This window comes from Capra hircus, chromosome 21, assembly GCF_001704415.2.
Source record: "Capra hircus breed San Clemente chromosome 21, ASM170441v1, whole genome shotgun sequence".
In the NCBI taxonomy this organism is placed as follows: Eukaryota; Metazoa; Chordata; class Mammalia; order Artiodactyla; family Bovidae; genus Capra; species Capra hircus.
In genome coordinates, this window is record NC_030828.1 from 16,400,869 (window position 1) to 16,423,657 (window position 22,789).

The 22,789-nt window shown below is 42.3% G+C and overlaps 1 protein-coding gene across 1 annotated transcript in view; it reads left to right on the forward strand.

Moving 5' to 3' along the window:
* Nucleotides 1-22,789, forward strand: part of AGBL1 (ATP/GTP binding protein like 1) — an 843,984-nt gene that overhangs the window by 104,953 nt on the left and 716,242 nt on the right. Inside the window, exons 8-13 of the mRNA XM_018066611.1 lie at nt 3,579-3,695; nt 4,717-5,297; nt 7,419-7,502; nt 7,740-7,826; nt 9,733-9,881; nt 12,585-12,672. Of these exons, the coding sequence (XP_017922100.1) occupies nt 3,579-3,695; nt 4,717-5,297; nt 7,419-7,502; nt 7,740-7,826; nt 9,733-9,881; nt 12,585-12,672 (1,106 nt within the window). The remainder of the gene's footprint in view (nt 1-3,578; nt 3,696-4,716; nt 5,298-7,418; nt 7,503-7,739; nt 7,827-9,732; nt 9,882-12,584; nt 12,673-22,789) is intronic.

Here is a 22,789-nt window from a genome sequence, read left to right on the forward strand (position 1 = left end):
CTGGGGGACTTCCCTGGTGGTCCAGTAGCTAAGACTCTGAGCTCCCAATGCAGCGGGCCAAGGTTCGATCCTTGGTTGATCAGGGAACTAGATCCCACATGCTGCAACTAAGAGCTGGTGCAGCCAAATAAATAAATAAATATTTTTTAAAAAGTAATGGTCTCTTACAAGCACTCCACTTTACTATTACACTGAGAAAGGCATCATGGACAATATATAAATGAATGGGCATGGTTGTGTTACTTTATTTACACAAACAAGCAGTGGGTCATCAGTCGTGACCTATGTACACAGTTGTGATTAGTCGTGGTCATCAGTTGTGACCCTATGTACCTTAGCCCACCAGGCTCCTCTCTCCATGGGTTTCTCCAGGCAAGAATGCTGGAGTTGGTTCCCATGCCCTCTTCCAGGGGATCTTCCTGTCTCAGGGAATTGAACCTGTGTCTCTAATGTCTCCTGCATTGGCAGGTGGGTTCTTTACCACTAGCACCATCTGGGAAATCCATAGATTTCTAACTTCTGCTCTAATGCTAAGTAGATCACCTAGTTAGGCTGAAACTCATGGGCTACCGAACACTCTTCACACCAGACATACTGGCCTTACTTGCTGGTGGGGAGATGCTTCTCAATGCTTGCCAGGTTGCATTTCTATTGGTGCCAGCTCAGGGCATGGCTGAGGCTGGAGCAGAGATGGTGGAAGCAAGGAGGATCTGACAGATGAAGCTGGAAAGGATAAGGCTTGGGATCTCTAATACCAGGCTAAGGAATTTGGGTCTGAAAATATCATTATATCAACCTCGTGGAAATCTGTATTTCTTTTAATTTAAAGTTTGGAGGGAACTTGCAGAAGATGGATGAAATATTGCATTTTTATCCCCTGAATCAGGAATAGAAACATTTATTTTTTACAATTTATTTGATTTAGGGAAGACTAATCCAGACTCTCAGGACTCTCAGATTTTTCCTTAACTAACAAAATAGACTCCTAAACTATAGGGTAGAATCTGCATTCCTCCCTTCTGCCCCATTTTATTAGGGAAACTTGATCTAGGAGAAACACAGAGAGATGAAGAGATTACACTGTTTGATTCTTGATGTTCTTTCTCTGTATAAATCTATAACCTTTGGAAAATAGAGAAGTGTTGGGAGGAGAGTCACCATCGCTATAAAACTGTTATGAAATGATGATATAGAAGAAGAAAGATAAAGGGTCTGGGATTATTCAGTCCAGTGAAGAAATGGCTGCTGGTGACTTGGTAATCTTTTAGATGTACAAAGAGATAAAGGTGAAGCCGGAGGTTACAACCACCTCCTCAGAGCCTGGGAGTTCCAGCATCATCTTGACTCCTCCAGTCTTCCTCTTACACTTTATGCTTTAACCACCTGCTTTCTATGTAAAAGTTTTTTTAAAAACTATTTAATTGAACTATAGTTGATTTATCATGTGGTGTTAATTTCTTGTGTACAGCAAAGTGATTCAGTTATACATCCATAAACATTCTTGTTCTATATGTGAGTGTATACATTCAGCCACCTTCTTTCTATAAGCAAATTTAAGCTGTTTTTGTATTTTTTTTGTTGTTGTTAGTAATTTCTTTCCTCAAGTCTTTGCCTAGTTAGCTCTTATGATCATTTAGGTCTAGTTAAAATGTGACTTCCTCAGCTTCTTGTACCCCAGCCTCACTCATAATCACTCTACCCTGCTGGGAGCCAGCATGAGGAATCCCGCCCATGGCAAAGCTCATGAGGAAGGAAGCCTGACAAAACGCAAGGGTGTGATCAGGCTTCAGCGGTTCCCCCTGGAATTTCCTGAGCATCCACCCCCCAAAACCAGAGTCTGCCTGCTTTACTGTGTTATGCTTTCCACCTACTCTTCTGACATTAACAGGGGGCTGTCCCCCCACCGCCTTTTTCTGGAAAAAGTTAATTTAGAGCTTTTAGATAATAAATCTCCTGGGCATAATAAGAGTGTTTCAATCCAAACACCCCTCTGATGGCTTTCTAGCCTGCCTGCGGACTCTTACAGCCGTGCATGTGATTGTTTGTGGCCTCCTGACCGCGAGAGGCACAGGAAACTTAAAACATCCTAGGAATGTGGGGGCTTCGGAGGAGTCAAAATCATTAGAATAGGACTGATTAAAGGTTTCATTTGTTGAGCCAATACTTGCTGCCAAATTTTCATATCTTTTATTTGTAGATATAGTTGGCATGTAGAAAAAACAGGTAGTAGGCCTGGCATTGGCAACATTAGATCTTTGAGTTAAGTACTTTCTTTGTTATAACCCACTGCACCTTTGTTCTACAGGAATGTAACTTTATTTAGTACTTTGAGGATGATGCAGAGTAAAGAAAAAGCTCTTCTAGGGAAAAAGTGTTTTTCTGATTGATAGACATTTATCTAGGAAGAGAGCCATAAAAATGTTAACAGAACTCTTGGCCAGAAGATAATGTAAACCACCTGAGACCTTTTGTATATGGGAAGGTATGCAAAAGAAAGCCTGGTCTCAATGAGGGTCAGGACTGCTGCCCCTGCATAACTCTGCATATTCCATTATTTCTTTATGTACAACTTGGGGTATATATGCTGATTTTGAAAATAAAGTTGTGGGTCTTGCACCGATGCTGGGCTCCCCCATGTCATTCTTTTCTTCCCTTTTCCAGCTGAATTCCCATCTGGAGCTTGGAGGCTCGCCAAGTCTACTTACTTGCCCTGGCTTCTAAGATCCACGCGAGAGGGAGCCCAAGGCTGGGCACCTTCCGCTATTCAAGTGGGCACCAGTGGCCTAATGTAGATGGTGCAAACCTCTTGTCTCGAGGTTTTATTAGTTTTCTGTGTAAACCAAGTTATTCGGCATCTTTTCTCCACTAATTTCCCTACTACACTATTCTTTCCTAATCTCTTTATATTTCGAATTAAATAGTCCTTTCCCAGACTCCGACTCTGCCCCCGCTTGAAATTCCCTGGATCCACCAGGGCTGGACCCTGGCACTACCCCCTTTCATTCTCCTCATGACATTTATCACTGTTTGAAGTCACCTTGTTCATGCATTTGCTTTCTTAATTCCTGTCTCCCTTCTCTCACTAGAAGGCAAGTTTTATGGAATCATGGACCTTGGTCTGTTCCATTATCTCTGGGTCTCAGTACCTAGGCTAGTTCCCTTTCATAGTTGATGCTCATTAAATATTTGCAAAAAGAATTATTTAAATGGGTAGATAGATGAATAAATATGACAATTACAATTATGTTGAAGAAAGTGGTGATGAGATCAAAGCAATTCTTTTATATTGTTTACCCAGTTCATCTCATTTTGCATAAATTATTTATTTGTGATGAATGTTGATAAATACTGACATGAGTGCTGAGAAAAATTATCTTCTTTCTTTTTATTTAAGAAATACAATCTTACATATTAAATTATCCTTGATTAGGCTAGCCCTATAATTTGGAGGCAAGAGAACTGTGCCCATGATTCTGAAGAATCACATCTGTAGCTTGTCTTGACATTTCTCAGGATGGCATATGTTTTGAATAAACATATGCCTGTTGGTAACATATGTTTTGAATATTCCATTGCAGGATGATGACTTGGAAACAGACGTGAACAAGCTGAGCTCCAAACCTGGTCTTGACCGACCTGAAGAAGAGCTAATGCAATACAAGGCCATGTGTCTTGAGCTCTCCTGCAGCCTTGAGGTAGGATGTCCACTGTGGTTCTGCTCCTTGGTGATGCCCATGGGTTCTTTGCAGGTGCTGGGAGGCCAGACAGGTTTCCACAAGGAAAGCATCACTCATTTTTAGCAGTCTGCTTCTGGGATCTTTCTGAAAGAGAAGCATAAGGCTAAACACAAATGTGAGAAGGCGGCTGAGCCACAAATGCATGCAAGGGTTCTGCAGTGTGACACCGGGACCTAGGAAGGAAGTAGGATGAAGGCTCACATTGCGGCCTGTTGTCTGGTGGGCAAGGTGCCTACCCCCACACACTGATAAGCAAGTGAAAATCTTGGTGATTTAATTGTCCCCTTGTCAAAATGGAAAGGTTGTACTCCTTGGCTTTCTGAAGGTGACCAGCCTGGTTCTAGGGTTTCTTTGTTAGTGGATACAAATCAAGAACCTTATACCTAGTGATGTCAGTTCAGTGACTAGTTGCTGCTGCTACTGCTGCTCCCACCTAATTTTAGACCCTACTTTCGGACCTCCATTCTTTTCTTATGATTCTTAATAAAGCATGAATTTAGCTGCTTCTAAGAGTATAAGCTAAGTCACTTACAGAAGAGAGTTAACGTATTTTGCTCTAGAAAGCAGAAGGGGATCAGTGGGTAAAAGTTTCAGGGAAGGAAATTTTAATTAAATGTAAAAAAGAATATCTTAAAAATAATCAAAATCACCCACAAATGCAAAGAAGCACCTCGGGATGCAAGGAAACTTCCGTTAAGTGAGTTATTTGCCTAGACTGTAAATGCTTGAGGTGTCACAGGAGGCATTCATGTAGACGTGTACTACACCCACTGAATGCCCGTTCAAAATGTGAGTTGCTAGGATTCTACCATTTCTTTGACTCTTGAAACTTAGACTTTCGTTGACTGACCTTGGAAAAAGCTTTCCAGTTGACAGGATTTATGCTTAGCTCTGTGCCCAGAAAGTAAGGACAGGGATTGGATTGCATTCTCTATTGGAAGGAAACAATGACATATTGCTTTCCCCTTTTAACCTGAAGGAACTGGAGTCCAAGCCTGGAGATGATCTGAATTCTGATGAGACTGAGTATGCCAATCACCATCACATTCCGACTGCTGCCTCCCCAAAGGGGCTTTTCTTGAATAAGGACCAAATCTCTGGGGGACAAGAAAAAGAAGTTCCGGTCCAAACCTCTCTTCTGAGCAGGGTGAAGATGGGGAGGTCCAGCATACATCTAACTTCCAAAAGAGGACCTGGGATGAATTCATACAGAAATGCACACTCTAATGATCCTGGGATAGGTTCTTCTGGAAGTGACGTCTCAGACATTCAGGCATCCTTCCTAGAGGATGCTTGGGACATGGATGCGATTTCCTGCCCAAGGATAAGTGCTTCCTTTTCCAATTCCACTAAGACTAGAGAAACTGCCGAATTCATAGATCAGCTCCTGCAGACACATCTGAAGCCTATGGTCTTCCATGACCCCTATCTTTACATGGCCAAAGCCAGGAGAACCAGATCTGTGGCTGACTTCACCATGATGGCATTTCCTGATTTCTGGGGACATTGTCCACCTCTCTCTGCCCAGCCTATGTTGCAACGTAAACGTGGAGTCCAAAGGTGATGGTGTTACTAATTTGGGAGCTATGTGTGTTTTTTTTTTTTTCTTTTTCTTCTTTAGTAAATATTTTTGTAGGTGGAATGGTTGGTGCAGATAGTTCTGTTATCCTCAAGACAGTGAACATTAGTCAGGAGCATCTGAAAACCCTTAAGGACAAGCTTCCTTGATGGTCCAGTGCTTAGGACTTTACCTTCCAATGCAGGGGGTGCTGATTCAATCCCTGGTCAGGGAGCTAAGCTCCTGCATTGCCAAAACACTAAAGCATAAAGACAGAAGCAATATTGTAACAAATTCAATAAAGACTTTAAAAATGGTCCACGTCAAAAAAAAAATTTAAAAAACCCCACGACCCTTAAGAACATTTTGCCAAATATACAAGCTTGTCTCTCTACTAGGACATTTCGGAACCAAGTATAGAGTGGTAGACCTTAAAGTGAAAAGTGAAAAGTGTTGGTTATTCAGTTGTGTCCAACTCTTTGTGACCCCATGGACTATAATCCACCAGGCTCCTCTCTCCATGGGGTTCTCCAGGCAATAATACTGGAGTTGGTTGCCGTGCCCTCCTCCAGGTAGCAGATGTGTGTCTGCAAAATGAGTTTCTTAGATGATTCAAATGCAACTGCTTAGCTCCTGTCCATTGCAAATCCTACAAAAGGAAAAGATTATCTAGTTCCACCAAACACTGGGCTCATTCCTTAAAGGAAGTTCCTCAGGAAAACGAACAAACAAACAAGTGTGGATTATTTGGGATCACTTTTCTCATCCACTGCAAATTGGAGTCTGATCTCTCGGTGCGAGAATGTGGTGGACCTCCGTGCAACAGCCCCAACCTTACAGAACCTGACGTGCCTTGGGGAATAGTTTGGCTGCATCATTGAGGATTGTAAGGAAAAAAATGTATCTTCCAGGGAAGAAACTTTGGGTAATGGATTATTCCCAGCATGCATGGAAGGGAGTTTGTCTTGGGAATGGCCTAGTGAGATTAAAAAGAAAATTACTAAAGCCAAGGGGAAAAAACCTATCTTCATGGAAAAAAATTGAGTATATACGCATTAAGTCTATGCAATAAAGTGTGCATAGCAGTAAGTTTTATTAACTTATATTCAAGTTCATTAGCAAATTGATGGTGGACCCCAAGAAAAAAGTGCTTCTGCTTGGTCTTTTGGCTGACGTCTGTGACCTCTGACATCTCTGACCTCACATCTCTGACCTTATCTTAATGCTCTGTTTCCTGAGAGACCCACTGCAGGGGCTGGCTCACCTCCACACACCCCTGGCCAGGACACTTTCCCCTGAATTCAAGCCTCATGTTGACCTATCCTTCCTCTCCTACCACTCCCTACCACAGAATGGAAATTTAGGGAGGGAATCTGAAAGATCCTTAGGTAGCCTTCCTCTCTCATACTGCAATCTCCTGGATATTGCTGTTTCTTGGGCTTCTCAGGTGGCACAGTGGTAAAAATCCACCTGCCAATGCCGGAGACACAGGAGACGTGGGTTTGATCCCTAGATCGGGAAGATTCCCTGGAGGAGGAAATGGCAACCTATTCCAGTATTTTTGCCTGGAGACTTCTGTGGAAAGAGGAGCCTGGTGGGCTGCAGAGTCAGATTTGACTGAGCACACTTTGTTGTTTCTTAGACAAAAGATGTTTCTTAGACATAATCTTTTGGAGCAAACAAAACTGAGGAGTATAAATGACACAAAAGTTTAAGGTCTTACTGGCACCTCCCAGACCTTGAGGAGGCTAACAGTCAGCAACCCTGATGTCTCCTGTCTTAGTGCAAAGGACCCTCTTATTCCCACAGCCAGAAGCTCTCAGAGTGCTTCAGCCTAAACGCTCTTGGCAAAACTCTCCTTCAAGCAGACAATTCTCCTAAAACTACAGTTTGGCATCACAGCTTTAACATTCCCACTGCTCAGTGCAGTTTCATTGTTTGAGAATGAAGTAGAGGAAGGAGGCATACTGCTTTTTGCACTCATTCAGCTCAAGGTTGGGATATTATTGCATTTTTCTTTTATAAATCACTGGTGACTCCCAAAGTGCTTTCCACACGACATAGGATGGATGGAGTAAGGAGTGAGGGCCAACCCTTAAAATGTTTCCAATTTTCGTTTCCAGGATCAAGATACTTGAGGATGTCCGGAGACTCATCCAGCCAAGTGATATTATAAATAAGGTTGTCTTCAGTTTAGATGAGCCTCGGTAGGTGGTCCTGAACATCAGTGGAGCGAGGGTGAGGGGTGGTGGGCATATTGAATAACCTTTTAATGGCATGTGAATACGAATATTTTAGGTTCGTAATCCATTCCTTCTCCTAAAAACAACATGGTGAAAATTCGTGTTAAAGATCTGTAAGATAAAGCTTATCTCTAAGAAATGTCAATCCGTGTCTAAGAACAGCAGTCACTCCTATAGTAACAGGTTCTTTACTTCATTCAGGCCTTTGCAAGATACTGCTTCTGACTGCTTGCAGTTCTTCTCCGCGTTTGAGTCAGGAAATCTTCGCAAAGCCATCCAAGTGCGTGAGTAAGTAAGGAAAGCTGCAGGGGTAGGTCCTGGCAGCTCAAGCCAGCATTTTGTGACTGTCTGTCCCGTCCTCTGTTTTCAGGGACCTCACATCGATAGGTTGAAATCTATTATGGTGGGAGCATTTACAACATACAAACCGGCCAGCATGTGAAGGTTTTTTATTTTCCTAAGAGTTGATAAATGTTTACCAGCACACCACCGGGGAACTCACTAGCTGATGTCAAGAAAGTGGAGACTTTGACTTCCCAGGTGGTCTGGTGATTAAGAATCCGCCTGCCAATGCAGGGACTGTGGGTTTGATCCCTGGTTTTGGAAGATGAAGATCCCACATGCAACTCAAAGATCATATAATGATAGTGTCTATACACAAATTTCCCCAAAGGTCACAAACACCTTTATGGCTTTTTTTTTTTTTTTTTTAAATTCCAGAACTCTATCAAAGACCGCATACTTGGCACATACATTAATCGAGAACTATTCACTTCATCATCTTTTCATGGCCTTTCATGACATTGACACTGATGTTTTTAAAAATTCAGAGTGGGTTATTGTAGAACAACCTACAACCGGAATCTGTTTCCTGCTTCATGATTAGATTCTAGAGAAATATTTATTTTGGCAACAATTTCACATTGGTGATGATTTTACATTGCCTTTTCTTGATGTCATAAAATGGCAAGGACTCAATGTTATTTTGTTTTACTGTTGGTGATACTGACTTTGATTACTTGCTTAACAAGACTGGGTGCTTGAAAGAAAAAAAAAAAATCTGATTCAAGTCCTCCCCCTGCTTCAAACCCTATTGTGACTTTATCTTAGAATAAAGCTCAATTTTATGAAAAAGAGTGTGTCAAGGGGCTGGGATAAGACTTTTTTGAAAACAAAGTATCCTGATGATAATATTAAGTCAAAACTGCATTGCCAATTTTGTTGCTAAAGCTCAAAAAATAATTTTTTGGAGACATAGTGACAGGGTGGAGACACAAAAGGACTTTCTGGGGTTCAGGAACTGTTCTACATATTGATCCAGTGAACTGTCAGACAGGTGTGTCCAGATGAATTTGTTTAAACTCGTTGAATTGTACATTTAAGATTTGTACACTTTAGTGCATGTAAGCTAAATCAGTTAAAAAGGAGGGGGGGGGGACAAACAAACAAATCCCTCATTACTAGTCTAATTCATGTTTGTTGCCCTGATGGGGATTTACATATGCTATTCTACTTAATCTTTACAAACAGTACTGCAAGTTTAGACACTATTTCTGATTTTCATATGAGGAGACTGATGCTCAAAATCATGTAATGCCATCAGATAGTAATGGCATATCCAGCCAGATGTGATCACATTTTTCTCTGGAATACAGCACACTTATGTTTTTCAACCTGGATAGACACTTCATTGTTACTGTCATTGTTCACCTGCTAAGTCATGTCTGGGTCTTCGTGACCCCATGGACCACAGCATGCTAGGCTCCTCTGTCCTCCACTATCTCCCAGAGTTTGTTCAAATTCTTGTCTGTAGGGTTTGTTTGATCTCCTTGCAGTCCAAGGGATTCTCAAGCGTTTTCTCCATCACCACAATTCAAAAGCATCAATTCTTTGGCACTCAGCCTTCTTTATGGTCCAAGTCTGACATCCGTACATCACTACTTGAAGCTTTCTTACTGTGTAATAAAAAGATGTGCTCTAATTGTATAACTGACTTTTAATACTGCTTCCCTCTCCTTAAATTTCTAGAGCCTGTGTCCAAAATTGTGAGACAAGGATAAAAACCAAAGCTTACCAGCCAGCTGAGCTCCTGGGTCTCAGATCTGTCATCCAGAGCCTGAGATGTGCGGACTTCTCATTGTCGGCAGCTCTCTTGAAGGCTTCTAACCCACCCGTTTTGCTTCTGCCTTTGCAGGTTTGAGTACGACTTACTGGTCAATGCCGATGTGAACAGCACGCAGCACCAGCAGTGGTTCTACTTCAAGGTGAGCGGCATGAGGGCCGCTGCCCCCTACCGCTTCAACATCATCAACTGCGAGAAGCCCAACAGCCAGTTCAATTACGGTATGTGCACTCAGGGGAGAGAGGCCTCCGCAACGATGCCAAGAATGATGTCGCTTTTGAGTGCTGGACCAAGCTCTGCTTGGGTTGCATAGGGGTTGAAATTGGGATGGTAGGTTTTGGTTAACCTGAATGGCGAGAAAGCTGCCAACCTAGAGCAAATTTCTATTGCCATGCAATGTAACTGAAGGAAGTCCTCGGCACATGAACCTTCAAGTTGCAAACTTTCCAAGATGTAAACGTGCATTTGCAGATTGAGTCACTTAAGTTAGTTCGCGTGTGTGGTGTACATTGTCACCCCCATGCATCCTCTATAAATAGTTGTCCTTTTGTGTACTGTCCAGTAATGTATAGAGCACAGTAGTACAGTATCTTTATCTCAAGCCCATGATGTGTGGAAGCAAGTGTAAAACAGTGGTGATATAGCTGGCACATTACAATCTAGGAATCACTGGATCATTTTTTTTTTTCCAAGAGAGTAGATAGAACTGAGTCTAGCAAGGAATCAGAACCTCTGCCATCAATGTTAAGCGTGAGTGACCTTGCAGTGTGCCCTCCGTCTCCTATTGCTGATGATCCTTCAGCTATACCCTCTCCCATCAATGTTAAGCGTGAGTGACCTTGCAGTGTGCCCTCCGTCTCCTATTGCTGATGATCCTTCAGCTCTACCCTCTCCCACCTCCTCTCCCTCCTCCATCAGTAACTCCTCTGGCCTGTTCGCTTGATTCCAGCCCCTGTACGCCAGCTATTGTACTGTGCTTACTGTACTTTTCAAGGTACTGTTCTATGAGATTAAAAAACTGTCATGTAAGAATTGAATCGCCAGTCCATGTCTGACGTAGGGTGCAGCTTGCTTGGGGCAGGTGCATGGGGATGACCCAGAGAGATGTTGTGGGGAGGGAGGTGGGAGGGGGGTTCATGTTTGGGAACGCATGTAAGAATTAAAAATTTTAAAATTTAAAAAAAAAAATAAAAAAATTAAAAAAATAAAAAAATTAAAAAAAAAAGAGAAAAAAAAATTGTTTATAGAATACCAAAATAAAGCAAAAAAACAGAGGCAAAAAAAAAAAAGAGTGACTATGAAGCTTGGCTTAGGACCCAGTAGAGGAAATGTTCAACTTTCTCAAAAAAAAAAAAAAAAAAAAAAAAAAGATTTGTCTTTGCTACGTGTAATTTGTGTGCAAAGTATCATTACAGTACAGTACTATATAACTGATTATGGTAGTTGGGTACCAAGGCTAACTTATTGGACTTATGAGCAAATTGGACTTAGGAATGCACTCTCGGAATAGAACTCGTTTATATGTAGGGGACTTACTATACTTCGTGTAACTTTTCACAACTACCTGCCTCCCTGTCTCAGCTTGAACTTTTCGAAGTCAGTGAGCCCTCTCACTTATTCCTTCTCCCCATCTCGTGAATCCCCCAGGAGCACACGCGTTGCTGTTTGTGACAGACAGGCAAACAGCACAATTCAATGGGACAATGCTCATTTACACTCTCAGAAAAGACTGGCGAACGTTTAAATTCTCCCTAACACCTGTGGCCATTTTAGAGGAGACATTCAAGGGACAAAGAGTGATTAGGAGCCCATATTTATCTTGAATGTTTCTAGAAACTGGAAGTTCTGCCTGTTACTGTTGGCTCGTATACTAATGCACTGAGTGGCTTTGAGTAAAGAAAAAGTATTCCCACATCTCCAGGCTCGAACATAGGACATTGCATCTGTTTTGCAGTGATGAAATATTTTGCTGGTATAGAAAGAGAAAAGGGAATCCTTGACTCTCGAATTCACGTGCTGTAGCTGTTGTAACAAATTGTCTCATATTTTGTGGTTTTAAAGAAGACAAATATATTCTTTTACAGTTCCGAAGTCCACAAGTCTCAAGTCCCACAAGTCAGTTTCCCTGGGCTTAAGTCAAGGTGTTGGAAGGCTTCCTCTGGACAGTCTAGCAGATTATTTATTTTTAGTTTCCAGCTTTTAGAGTTGCATTCTTCACAGTCCTTGGCTCATGGCCCCTTCCTCCATCTTCAGCGTCAGAGCATCTTCAAATCTCTCTGCTTCAGTCACATTGCTTCTCCTCTAAACTCAAACCTCTCCCAGCCTCTTTCTTGGAAAGACACATGTGATTGAATTTAGGGACAACCAGGATCTCCTCCTCTTAAGATACTTAATTTAATCATATCCACAAAGTCTCGTTTGTCATAGAAGGTTAACACACAGCTCCCAAGGGTTAATACCTGGGTATCTTTTTTATTTTTCAGATATTCCTAATTTTATTTTATTTGTTTATTTTTGGCCATGCAGTGTGACATGAGAGATCTTAGTTCCCAAAAGTTTTAGTCGCTCAGTCATGTCTGACTCTTTGCAAACCCATGTGGTTAGCCTGTCAGTCTCCCCTGTCCATGGAATTGCCAGGCAAGAACACTGGAGTAGGTTGCCATTCCCTTTTCCAGGGGATCTTTCTGACTCAGGGATAGAACCCTGCTCTCCTGCATTGCAAGCATATTCTTTATTGTCTGAGCCACCAGGGAAGCCCAGGATCAAGCTTGTACCCCCTGGACTGGAAGTTCAGAGTCTTAACTGCTGGACTGCTAGGAAAGGCCCAAGATCTGGGTATGTCAGAGGGCTGTTATTCAGCCTACCACAACTCTCCTTTCCTTTTTACACCCCTCATGGATTAATCCTGCCTTTATTTTGTGTAGGGATGCAGCTGACTCTGTATTCCGTGAAGGAGGCTCTTCTTGGCAGGCCCACCTGGGTACGGACAGGCTACGACATCTGTTATTACAAGTAAGTTAGACTGTTAGCTCCCCTTGCTTTTTCATTCTCTCTCAACTTCTTACTTCTCCATTCTAAAAACTGTCTTTAAAAATATTTATTTGCTATTTATTTATTTCTCCATGACAGGTCTTAGTTGTGGCATGCAGGATCTAGTTCCCTGACCAGGGATTGAACCTGGGCTCCCTACACTGGGAGCATGGAGTCTTAGCCACTGGACCACCAGGGAAGTCCTTCCTGCTTCTCCATTTTAATCTTATAAACCTGATCAATCTGTGCTTTTCTGGTTTACTTATCACCCTCTCAATGACAAATGCTGTGTCTTTCAGAAGCATAAGCATGTTAAATGACACCCACAGTAGACCACAAGAAATATCTTTTGGTTCTGTGAAAAGTCATCTATTCTTATTTAAACACGTCAACACCTTTAGACCTTTTGTTGGATACAGGCTTAACCTATGACGAGTGCGTCAGCCTTCAGTTTCCTTCCTATTTCCATTTGTCTCAGTGAACAAAAATGTCTCAGATATTCTGGCTTATTCTTATCCATCCTGCACTTCAGTTTTCCAAAGTAGGTAAGCGTGAATTTCTGACAAGTACACTTAAGTAACTATTCCTCCACAGCAAGATAGCGTTTTGGAAAAAAGTAAAAGACAAAAGTATTTTCAGAATTCATCTTCAACTCTTGATCAGTAGCCAGTTTCATCAATTTATCCTGTAAAGGTGTAATGAAATTTGAATTATCCATGCATTTTGATAAAACAAATTCATTCCAGGCCCATGAATTGCTTATTTGTGCAGTTTCCTTTGATAGAAAATAAAATAGAAATTCATAAGACAAAAAAAAAAAAAAGAGAGAGAGAGAGAGAGAGGAATTGTGGACAGGTAGAAGTGATGTAATTAATTATTAGCTCATTGCTAGTTTCTTGTAAAGATTGATAGGCTACTACCTATTTTCTGGGATAAAGTAAGTTGTATCTCTTTCTGAGATGACAAGGGGCCCTGGAGAATATTATCAGGCATTGGAAAGTTTAGGATTGTTACAATTATCAAAAAGAAAGAGAGTGAAAAATGCTTATGCCTCTCGGGTTTTGAGACTGTGAGGACAGGAGCATTGTCAGAGAGAAAGGTCTAGAGCCGTATTGCTCTATCAGACATAAGGGCAAACATCACCACAAAGCAAGGACAGTCTATAAAGCACAGAGCTGGGCTAACTGTTTATATTAATAATAAAAGAGTCGACAGCCTTCAGTCTTGCATGTATTAGAATATGGACCTGGGTAGGCTAGTATTTTCCTTATATTCTTCAGAACAATAGCAAAGTCATATGCTTTTATTTATTTTCCATAGCAGTTACTTGCTTGCCCACCTAGCTACAGACTCTTAGGATATTTTTACGGTCCACAGAGACTGAGACTAAAATCACCTTACAGTGATAGCAGCCATAGCTGCAGTAGAAAATAATGAAAGATGAATTTGGATGTTGGTGTATCAAGAATAACTTTTAGGACTGAGCTGGTGGTCCAGTGGTTAAGAGTCCACCTGCCAATGCAAGGAACATGAGTTCAATCCCTTGTCCAAGAAGATCCCACATGCCACGGGGCGACTGAGACTGTGTGCCACAGTGACTGATGCCTACGTGCCCTAGAGCCTGTACTCTGCCACAGGAAAAGCCACCGCAATGAGAAGCCTGCACATCACAACTAGAGAGTAGCCCTTGCTTGCCGCAACTAGAGAAAACCCAGGCAGCAATGAAGACCCAGCACAGGGGTCTGAAAAATAAAAAGCCAATAAAATACAGAAATATATGAAAAGTTTTAGAAAGGAATAACTTTTAAGTGTCCTTAAATAGTAATCCTAAATAAGCATGAAAGACCCAGCTTGCAGCAGGCTCGGATCTGTAGCTTAGTAGGAGACTAGACAAGCATTAACTTTCAGCATCCTCGGGAGTAGGGGTGGAGAGGGAATAGCTCCCCCTAGAGGCTGGTTCCTTGGGCTGGAGGATAAAGCATCAGCTTAAGGGACTAAGTATTTGCCCAGAAGAGAAGGAAGAAATCAGACATCCCAAAGCAGAGCCTTGGCCTAAAGAATGCCTGTGTTAATGTTAATAGCTTTTAGATTCATTAACAGGACAATTGTTATGTGATTAAAGAGCAACAGAGGGGTAACATGAAAACCATGCATGTGTAATGTAATTCATTTTTCATCTTCCAATCATGAATCCAAGCAGATGAATGGATAAGATTGCTACACAGTCACATAGCTTGTTTTACAATGATTGGCCACATTGTGTTAACATATTTCCAATAATGTGATCTAACAACAGGATAGATATGTGTATCTCTATTCAACCACAAATCAGGGTAATTTTCCCTAAGGTAAAATGCCTTAGATTAGAAAATGTATTTGTTTCCCTCTTTTACTTATCACAATCTTTTTAAAAATATATGGTATTTTATTACAATTAATTGCATCTTCTTTCTATTAGAGTGCGTCATTGGCTTTTAATTGTTTTACTGGAGTATAATTCCTTTTCAATGTTGTGTTTGTTTCTACTGTACCATGAAGTGAATCAGCTATATGTATATATATATCTCCTCCCTTTTGAGACTCCCACTCCCCTTCCACCCTCCCCATCCCACCCCTGTAGGTCATCACAGGGCACTGAGCTGAGCTTCCTGTGTTATACAGCAGCTTCCCACCAGCTGTCTGTTTACACATGGGAATGCATATATGTCAGACTTAATCTCGCTGTTTGTCTCACCCTCCCCTTTCCCTCCTGTGTCCCTAGGTCTGTTCTCCTATGTCTGTTCTCTAATTCCTGCCCCACAAACAGGCTCATCTGTACTCTCTCTCTACATTCCATGAAAAAATGAAAGCAAAGACGCTTAGTCATGTCTGACTCTTTGTGACCCCATGGACTGTAACCTATCAGGCTCCTCCAACCATGGGATTTTCCAGGCAAGAATGCTGGAGTGGGTTGCCATTTCCTTCTCCAGGGGATCTTCCTGACCCAGGGATCGAACCCGGGTCTCCTGCATTGCAGGCAGATGCTTTACCATCTGAGCCGCCATATGCATTAATATATGATGTTAATTTTTCACTCTGCTCTAGAAGATTATTTTTTTCTTCATCCTTGCTTTTTTAAAAAATATAAATTTATTTATTTTAATTAGAGGTTAATTACTTCACAATACATCAACATGAATCTGCCACAGGTATACACGTGTTCCCCATCCTGAACCCCCCTCCCTCCTCCCTCCCTGTACCATCCTTCTGGGTCATCTCAGGGCACCAGCCCCAAGCATCCAGTAACATGCATTGAACCTGGACTGGCGATTCATTTCATATATGATATTATACATGTTTCCATGCCATTCTCCCAAATCATCCCATCTTCTCCTTCTCCCACAGAGTCCAAAAGACTGTGCTATACATCTGTGTCTCTTTTGCTGTCTCTCATACAGGGTTATTGTTACCATCTTTCTAAATTCCATATATATGCGTTAGTATACTGTATTATTCTAATATATTTATTTGGAAGAACTTTGCCTCTTTATTTCTTTGTCTCCAATGTGTCATCAGGCACTCAGAAGTCCTTTGACTGTTTACATTCTTAGATTTAGTACCACGTTCTAAAGGATCGGCTGGGTGCTTATTGTGGAAAGAACCAGGAGCCATGGTACCTGAGTATATCTATGGGAGGGTGAAAGGAAAAAAGAGAGCACTCAGAAAGAATGGGATATTCATTTCCCTTAAAAAGTGATAGCAATAATGATCAATTAAGGAAATGGGCTGACTGCTTTTGGGGTCTGAGCATTATCACTTAAAAAGTGATCTCCAAAGTATTTTGATAACATACAGTAATCCATGGATTTTAAAAAATGATTTGTTTATTTATTTGTGGCTGGGCTGAGTCTTCGCTGCTGAGCACGGGCTTTCTCTAGTAGAGGTGACTGGGGGCTCCTCTCTAGTTGGGGTGTGCAGGCCTCTCATTGCCATGGCTTCTCTTGTTGCAGAGCACGGCCCCTAGGCATGCAGGCTCAGCAGCTGTGGCACACGGGCTTAGTTGCTCAATGGCATGTGGGATCCTCCCAGATTAGGGACTGAACCTGTGTCCTCTGCATTGGCAGGTGGATTCTTAACCACTGGACCAGCAAAGAAGCCCCAATCCATGATGGACTTTGATAACTTGTTCAAAACTTAAAAAATTCAATTATATAAGTCTAGCTGTACTAGTATATTATGTACCCTTAGAAAACATGCAAAAAGTCTAGAATTTTAAATCATGGGGAAAAGATGAGAAAAATCATTTAAAATTTAAATCTTGAAATTTTAAATGTAAAATTATTATATTTTTATACTATTGATAACTCGGGGCATCCTGTACCCCTAAAGTTGACCATAAAATATATAGTTGTAAAGTGTCTGGTGGATAATTTTGAAAAATTGTGGTTAACTCCCCAGATCTAGTTAGTGAATTTTTACACAAATAAGAATTCTTGAGAGCTAGTATTAAGGGTAGGAGGTAGATCATGTCAGTTCTTCCATTCTCTTTGTCATTCGTGCTTAAAATGTAATATTATTATCAATCTCTGAATTCCAAGCTGAATTTAGAAAAAAATGAATTGTCTGTATTGTAGGGTTTAATTTAGATAATATAATCTGTAAATCCACTTGAGAAGTCTTCTGCAAATTTAAGTACCTTGCCAGAAAATGAAAGTGAAGTCACTCAGTCGTGTCTGACTCTTTGCGACCCCGTGGATGGTAGCCCACCAGGCTCCTCTGTCCATGGAATTCTCCAGGCAAGAATACTGGAGTGGGTTGCCATTAGAGATGGTGAGCTATTCCCATCCCTCCCTCGGGAAGGCTCCTGTGTAGCAATCCATACTTAACTATCTGACATATGAAAACCATCGATATGCAATGTAATGTATTTGTCATATTCCAGCCCTGGGAAACAACAGAGAAGAATGGATAACACTGTTACTCTATCGTTGCAGGAAGGGGGACCCCTTCCAGGACCCGAGAGTGGGTTCTTGTCTAACACTGGGAAGTGAATTGTCCAAGGAGACATTGCCAAATCAGGAGAGTTTGTTGTTAAGGTGGGGCCCAGGTGGAGAGCAGGGTAAGGGAACCCAGGAGGACTGCTTTGACACGTGGTTCGACGTCTCAGTTTTTACGGTGATGGGATTAGTTTCTGGGTTGTCTCTGGCCAATCATTCTGACTTGGGTTCCTTCCTGGTGGTGTGTGCATTGCTCAACCAATATGGAGTCCAGCGAGAAGGATTCTGGGAGGTTGACTGGACATGCAGCGTCTCTTTTTGACCTTCCCTGAATTCTTCTGGTTGATGATGGCTTGTTAGTTCCATTATTCCTTACCAGGACCTCCTGTTGTAAAATAACTCATGCAAGTGGTTGCTGTGGTGCCTAGTCAGGGTGGGTAGTTTCAGTCAGTGTTTTTCCTAACTCTGAAATCTAACTGGTTTCACAATTATTCATCACAGTAGGTTGATTTGCACAGCATACCGGCATCAGTGTCAACCCTTATGTTAAACCACTTTGTTTCTTTCTTCTAAGACCGTGACATATTTAAAGGGGAAGTCTCACATCTTCTCCCCATGTTCAGTTGATTTGATCTTCTTGCCCCTTCCCTGGAGTACCTCCACCCACCCCCTTGCCCACCCACCTTACAGACCACTAAGCCAGAAAACCAAAAGGGATCCTCTGAGGGAAGAAAGAAATGGGCAGGCTTGTTTTTCCACACCTCTCATAAAAGTAGGCCAGGGCAGTTTTAGTTTCTGCTTTATTTACTTCCCTGAGGTCTGCTTCTTCTCGAATGTACACAGCTACACACCTTTTTGAATTCTCTCTCAGCTCTGGTCTGAAGCAATTTTTTTTTTTTTTTTTTTTTTTTTTGCTGAAGGGCAGAGGGAGAGAAGCTGCCCATTCAGAGTGGCCATGTAATACACCACGGCTGATCTCTTCCGACATTTATCTCTGCTCGTGAGAGGGGACGGAACAGCTCACTCATGAAGATGAATGTCATACAAGAGCTCTGCTGTCGCGCATTCTTGCCGGGGATCTCAGTAGAGAGATTTGGTGCTCTCCAGAATATTAGAAATGCCGCAGACACACGGCAGCCTGGTGACTTGGCAGCTCTGCCTTGTTAGATCCTGTTAAGTGAAATGATACACCCATGTTAAACAGAGCCATCGTCATTATGAAATTATCTAATTCCCATTCTGTCTTGGCATTTACTTCTTTCATGCACACGCCAGAAAAAAAAAAAAAAGGCTTCTCCAAAATAAAATAAAAAATATGACTTCCCGTCCTGTTTTAAAGTACAAATGGAAATAGATGGAGTTCATAACTATGCATTTGTGTACTTTGCTCCTTGCTTCATTGAAGGCTTTATGATTATAAAAGTGCAGATCCTTCCAAAGATAAATGGTTCAGGGAATGAAAAAGCAGAGGGGAGCCTTTTAACTGTGGAATAACTGATCTTTCCATATTATCCTTGACCCAAGATGACATATCCAGGGGGCTTCTCAGATGATAGCTCAGTTGGTAAAGAAATCTCCTGCACTGCAGGAGACTCCAGTTTGATTCCTGGGTCAGGAAGATCCACTGGAGAAGGGATAGGCTACCCACTTCATTATTTTTAGCCTTCCCTGGTGGCTCAGCTGGTAAAGAATCCGCCTGCAATGCAGGAGACCTGGGTTCTATCCTTGGGCTGGAAAGATCCCCTGGAGAAGGGAAAGGGAACCCACTCCAGTATTCTGGCCTGGAGAATGCCATGGACTGTATAGTCCATGGAGTTGCAAACAGTCAGATACGACTGAGTGACTTTCACTTTCCCGGATGACACTAGTGGTAAAGAACTCGCCTGCCAGTGCAGGAGACATAAAAGATGCAGGTGTGATCCCTGGGTTGGGAAGATCCCGTGGAGGAGAGCATGGCAACTCACTCCAATATTCTTGCCTGAAGAATCCCTTGGACAGAGAAGCCTGGCAGACTACAGTCCATTGGGTCGCACAGAGTTGGACATGACGGCAGATGGTGATTGCAGCCATGAAATTAAAAGATACTTACTCCTTGGAAGGAAAGTTTGACCAAACTAGATAGCATATTCAGAAGCAGAGACATTACTTTGCCAACAAAGGTCCGTCTAGTCAAGGCTATGGTTTTTCCACTGGTCATGCATGGATGTGAGAGTTGGACTGGGAAGAAAGCTGAGTGCTGAAGAATTGATGCTTTTGAACTGTGGAGTTGGAGAAGACTCTTGAGAGTCCCTTGGACTGCAAGGAGATCCAATCAGTCCATTCTAAAGGAGATCATTCCTGGGTGATCACTGAAAGGACTGATGCTGAAGCCAAAACTCCAATACTTTGGCCACCTCATGCAAAGAGTTGACTCATTGGAAAAGACTCTGATGCTGGGAGGGATTGGGGGCAGGAGGAGAAGGGGACGACAGAGGATGAGATGGCTGGATGGCACCACTGACTCGATGGACATGAGTTTGCGTGAACTCCAGGATGGACAGGGAGGCCTGGTGTGCTGCAATTCATGGGGTCACAAAGAGTTGGACACGACTCAGTGACTGAACTGAAGTGAAGCAACTTAGCATGCATGCACAATGCATCTAGGGTCTAATTCGAGAGCACACTTGAGTTTCCCCAGGCTTCTTTTCCCACTAGAAGAACAGATCAAGGAGAGAAAGATCTGGGAGTCAAAGTTCTACCACCCATTAATAATGTGATCTTGGGTAAAATTATTCCAGCCTCTCTCAACTTCAGATTCCTCATCAGTAAAGGGGGATGTTAATGGTATCCACTTGATAGATCTGTGCTGAAGATGAAATGAAATAAGATAAAGTCCATGGAACTCTTAAAACAGTGTCTGGTGCATACTAGATGTTCCGTGAATGTTAGCAATGATTAATAATTAATAGAAGCATCTTGGTGGCATCAAATACTGATGACATAAAGAATGATAGTGAATAAATAACGTTCACTAGCTCTCCTCTGAATTATTTATCATTCAGTTATTTTAGACTTTAAGTTTATAGGTAGCCCTGATTTATGAAAGCCAAAACTTCAAATTCTTGCTGTATTAAACCAAAAGATGACTTGTCTTTTTATCCATTCTTATGAGACAGAGGATAGAATAAAAAAAAAAAAAAAAACCACAAAAACTTGGTTTTGGAGTTGGCCCACAATCCCATTCAGGCCCATTTGCGGTTGAATCCTGTTAACTGTGCTTGTTGTACGCCCGAATGCATGCTTAGTCCCTTCAGTCATGTCCGACTCTTTGTGACTCTATGGACTGTGGAGCCCACCAGGCTGCTCTGTCCATGGGATTCTCCAGGCAAGGAGACTAGAGTGGGTTGCCATGCCCTCCTCCAGGGCATCTTTTTGACCCAGGGATTGAACTTACATCTCCTGCATCAGCAGGCAGCTTCTTTGCCACTGAGCCACCTGGTTAGCCCTAATTATGCAGTAGGAAACCTAAAAAGAAACAAGACTCAGGTGAGATGAGACCACCCCCACTCACCCTGGGGGCATCTTATTAACCTTGAGTAAAGATGCAGGCTCTGGTTCTACTCCATGTAGGTGAAAAACTTGGGGATGACAAGGCACTGGTTTGGTTTTAGTTGCTAAGTCGTGTCTGACTCTTGCGACCCCAAAGGAGCCTGCTAGGCTCCTTTGTCCGTGGGATTCTCCAGGCAAGAATACCGGAGTAACTTGCCCTTTCCTTTTCCAGGGGATCTTCCTGATCCAGGCGTCAAACCCAGGTCCCTTGCATTGCAGACAGATGATTTACTGACTGAGCTATGAGGGAGGCCCAGTGCACTAGTTGTGTCTTTTTACCTGCCTTTGAAAGAGAGCAGGACCCTATGGTCCTTGTACCCCATGTTCTCAGCCTGCATTTTGCCTGTAGAAAAACTTTAGCCAAAGAACAAATTTAATTAGAGAAGTGAGATCATGTAGAAACGAAGGAAAACAGACAAAGGAGACCAAATAACAACGATAAGGTAGTCCTTAAGCATAGTCAGTGACACTCAGTTCCTGCTCAAGGGCTGTAGATAATATTCTGAGCCACATCCTGTGAGTTGTCTCATAGAGACTGAAACTCCCACCAGGTGAAACAAGTTAGCTACACGATGACCCAACTGTGGCCATGAAGTAAGCCGCCACGATTCCAAGAACTGGCCTCAAAGGCGTGGAAGCAAGCTGACCCTGGAGCTGAGGATGAGCTGTACCTAAAAGCATCAAGATGATGCTGGTCAGACCACTGATGACCAGTTTCAAGATGACTGTCAGCTGGGTTGTGTGTGTGTTGTATCTGCACGAAGCCCCCTCCCTTTGTCTAGAAAAGCCCTCGCCCCTTGATTGTCAGGAGTGAGGGGGCATTGGCCTTTGGACAGGAGTCCACCCTCCCCCTAGTTGTTGGCTTCTAAGCATCTAAATAAAGCAAACTTTCTTTTCCACCAACTTGGCCTCTTTAATGGCTTCTGAATGGCGAGTAGCTAGACCCCTCTTTTGGTAATGCCTTTACCTTCATGAGTATATATGTGTGGTGTATGTGTGCTTTCACACTCGTGCATGTAAAATTCTCTTCCACATTTTGATTAGTTGTCAAAATGTTGACCATTTGACCAAAATGACGACTGGCTCATTTCACTTCAAAGAGAGGTATAATTGCTAGTGTAAACTGAATGCGTGTTTGCAGTAGAGCCTTTACGAGTGAAGTCAGAGAGAATAAGAGGTAGAGCATATGTGGTCTGCATGCTTTCTGAGTTACCATCTGCCTCTTTACATACTTGCTAATAATCAGAACCTTAGCCCTGCAGAAACTATAGAACTTTAGGGAAATCTGGAGAGAGTAGACCAGTTAGGTATCAAGGACCAGAGACCACCATGGATGAAGATGCCTTTTTGAAGTTTCTAATCCTGTAGTCACAAAGGCTATGGCTCCTATTAATATGCAGCTGAGAAGCTGGGCGGCATCATCATTTGACACTTACATCACTGGAAACTTCTTTCTTTCCCTAGAATGATCAGGGACCCAGAGTGCCATGTTGGCAGAAGCTGAGGCGAGAGAAATGCAGGTCATAGTCCACGGA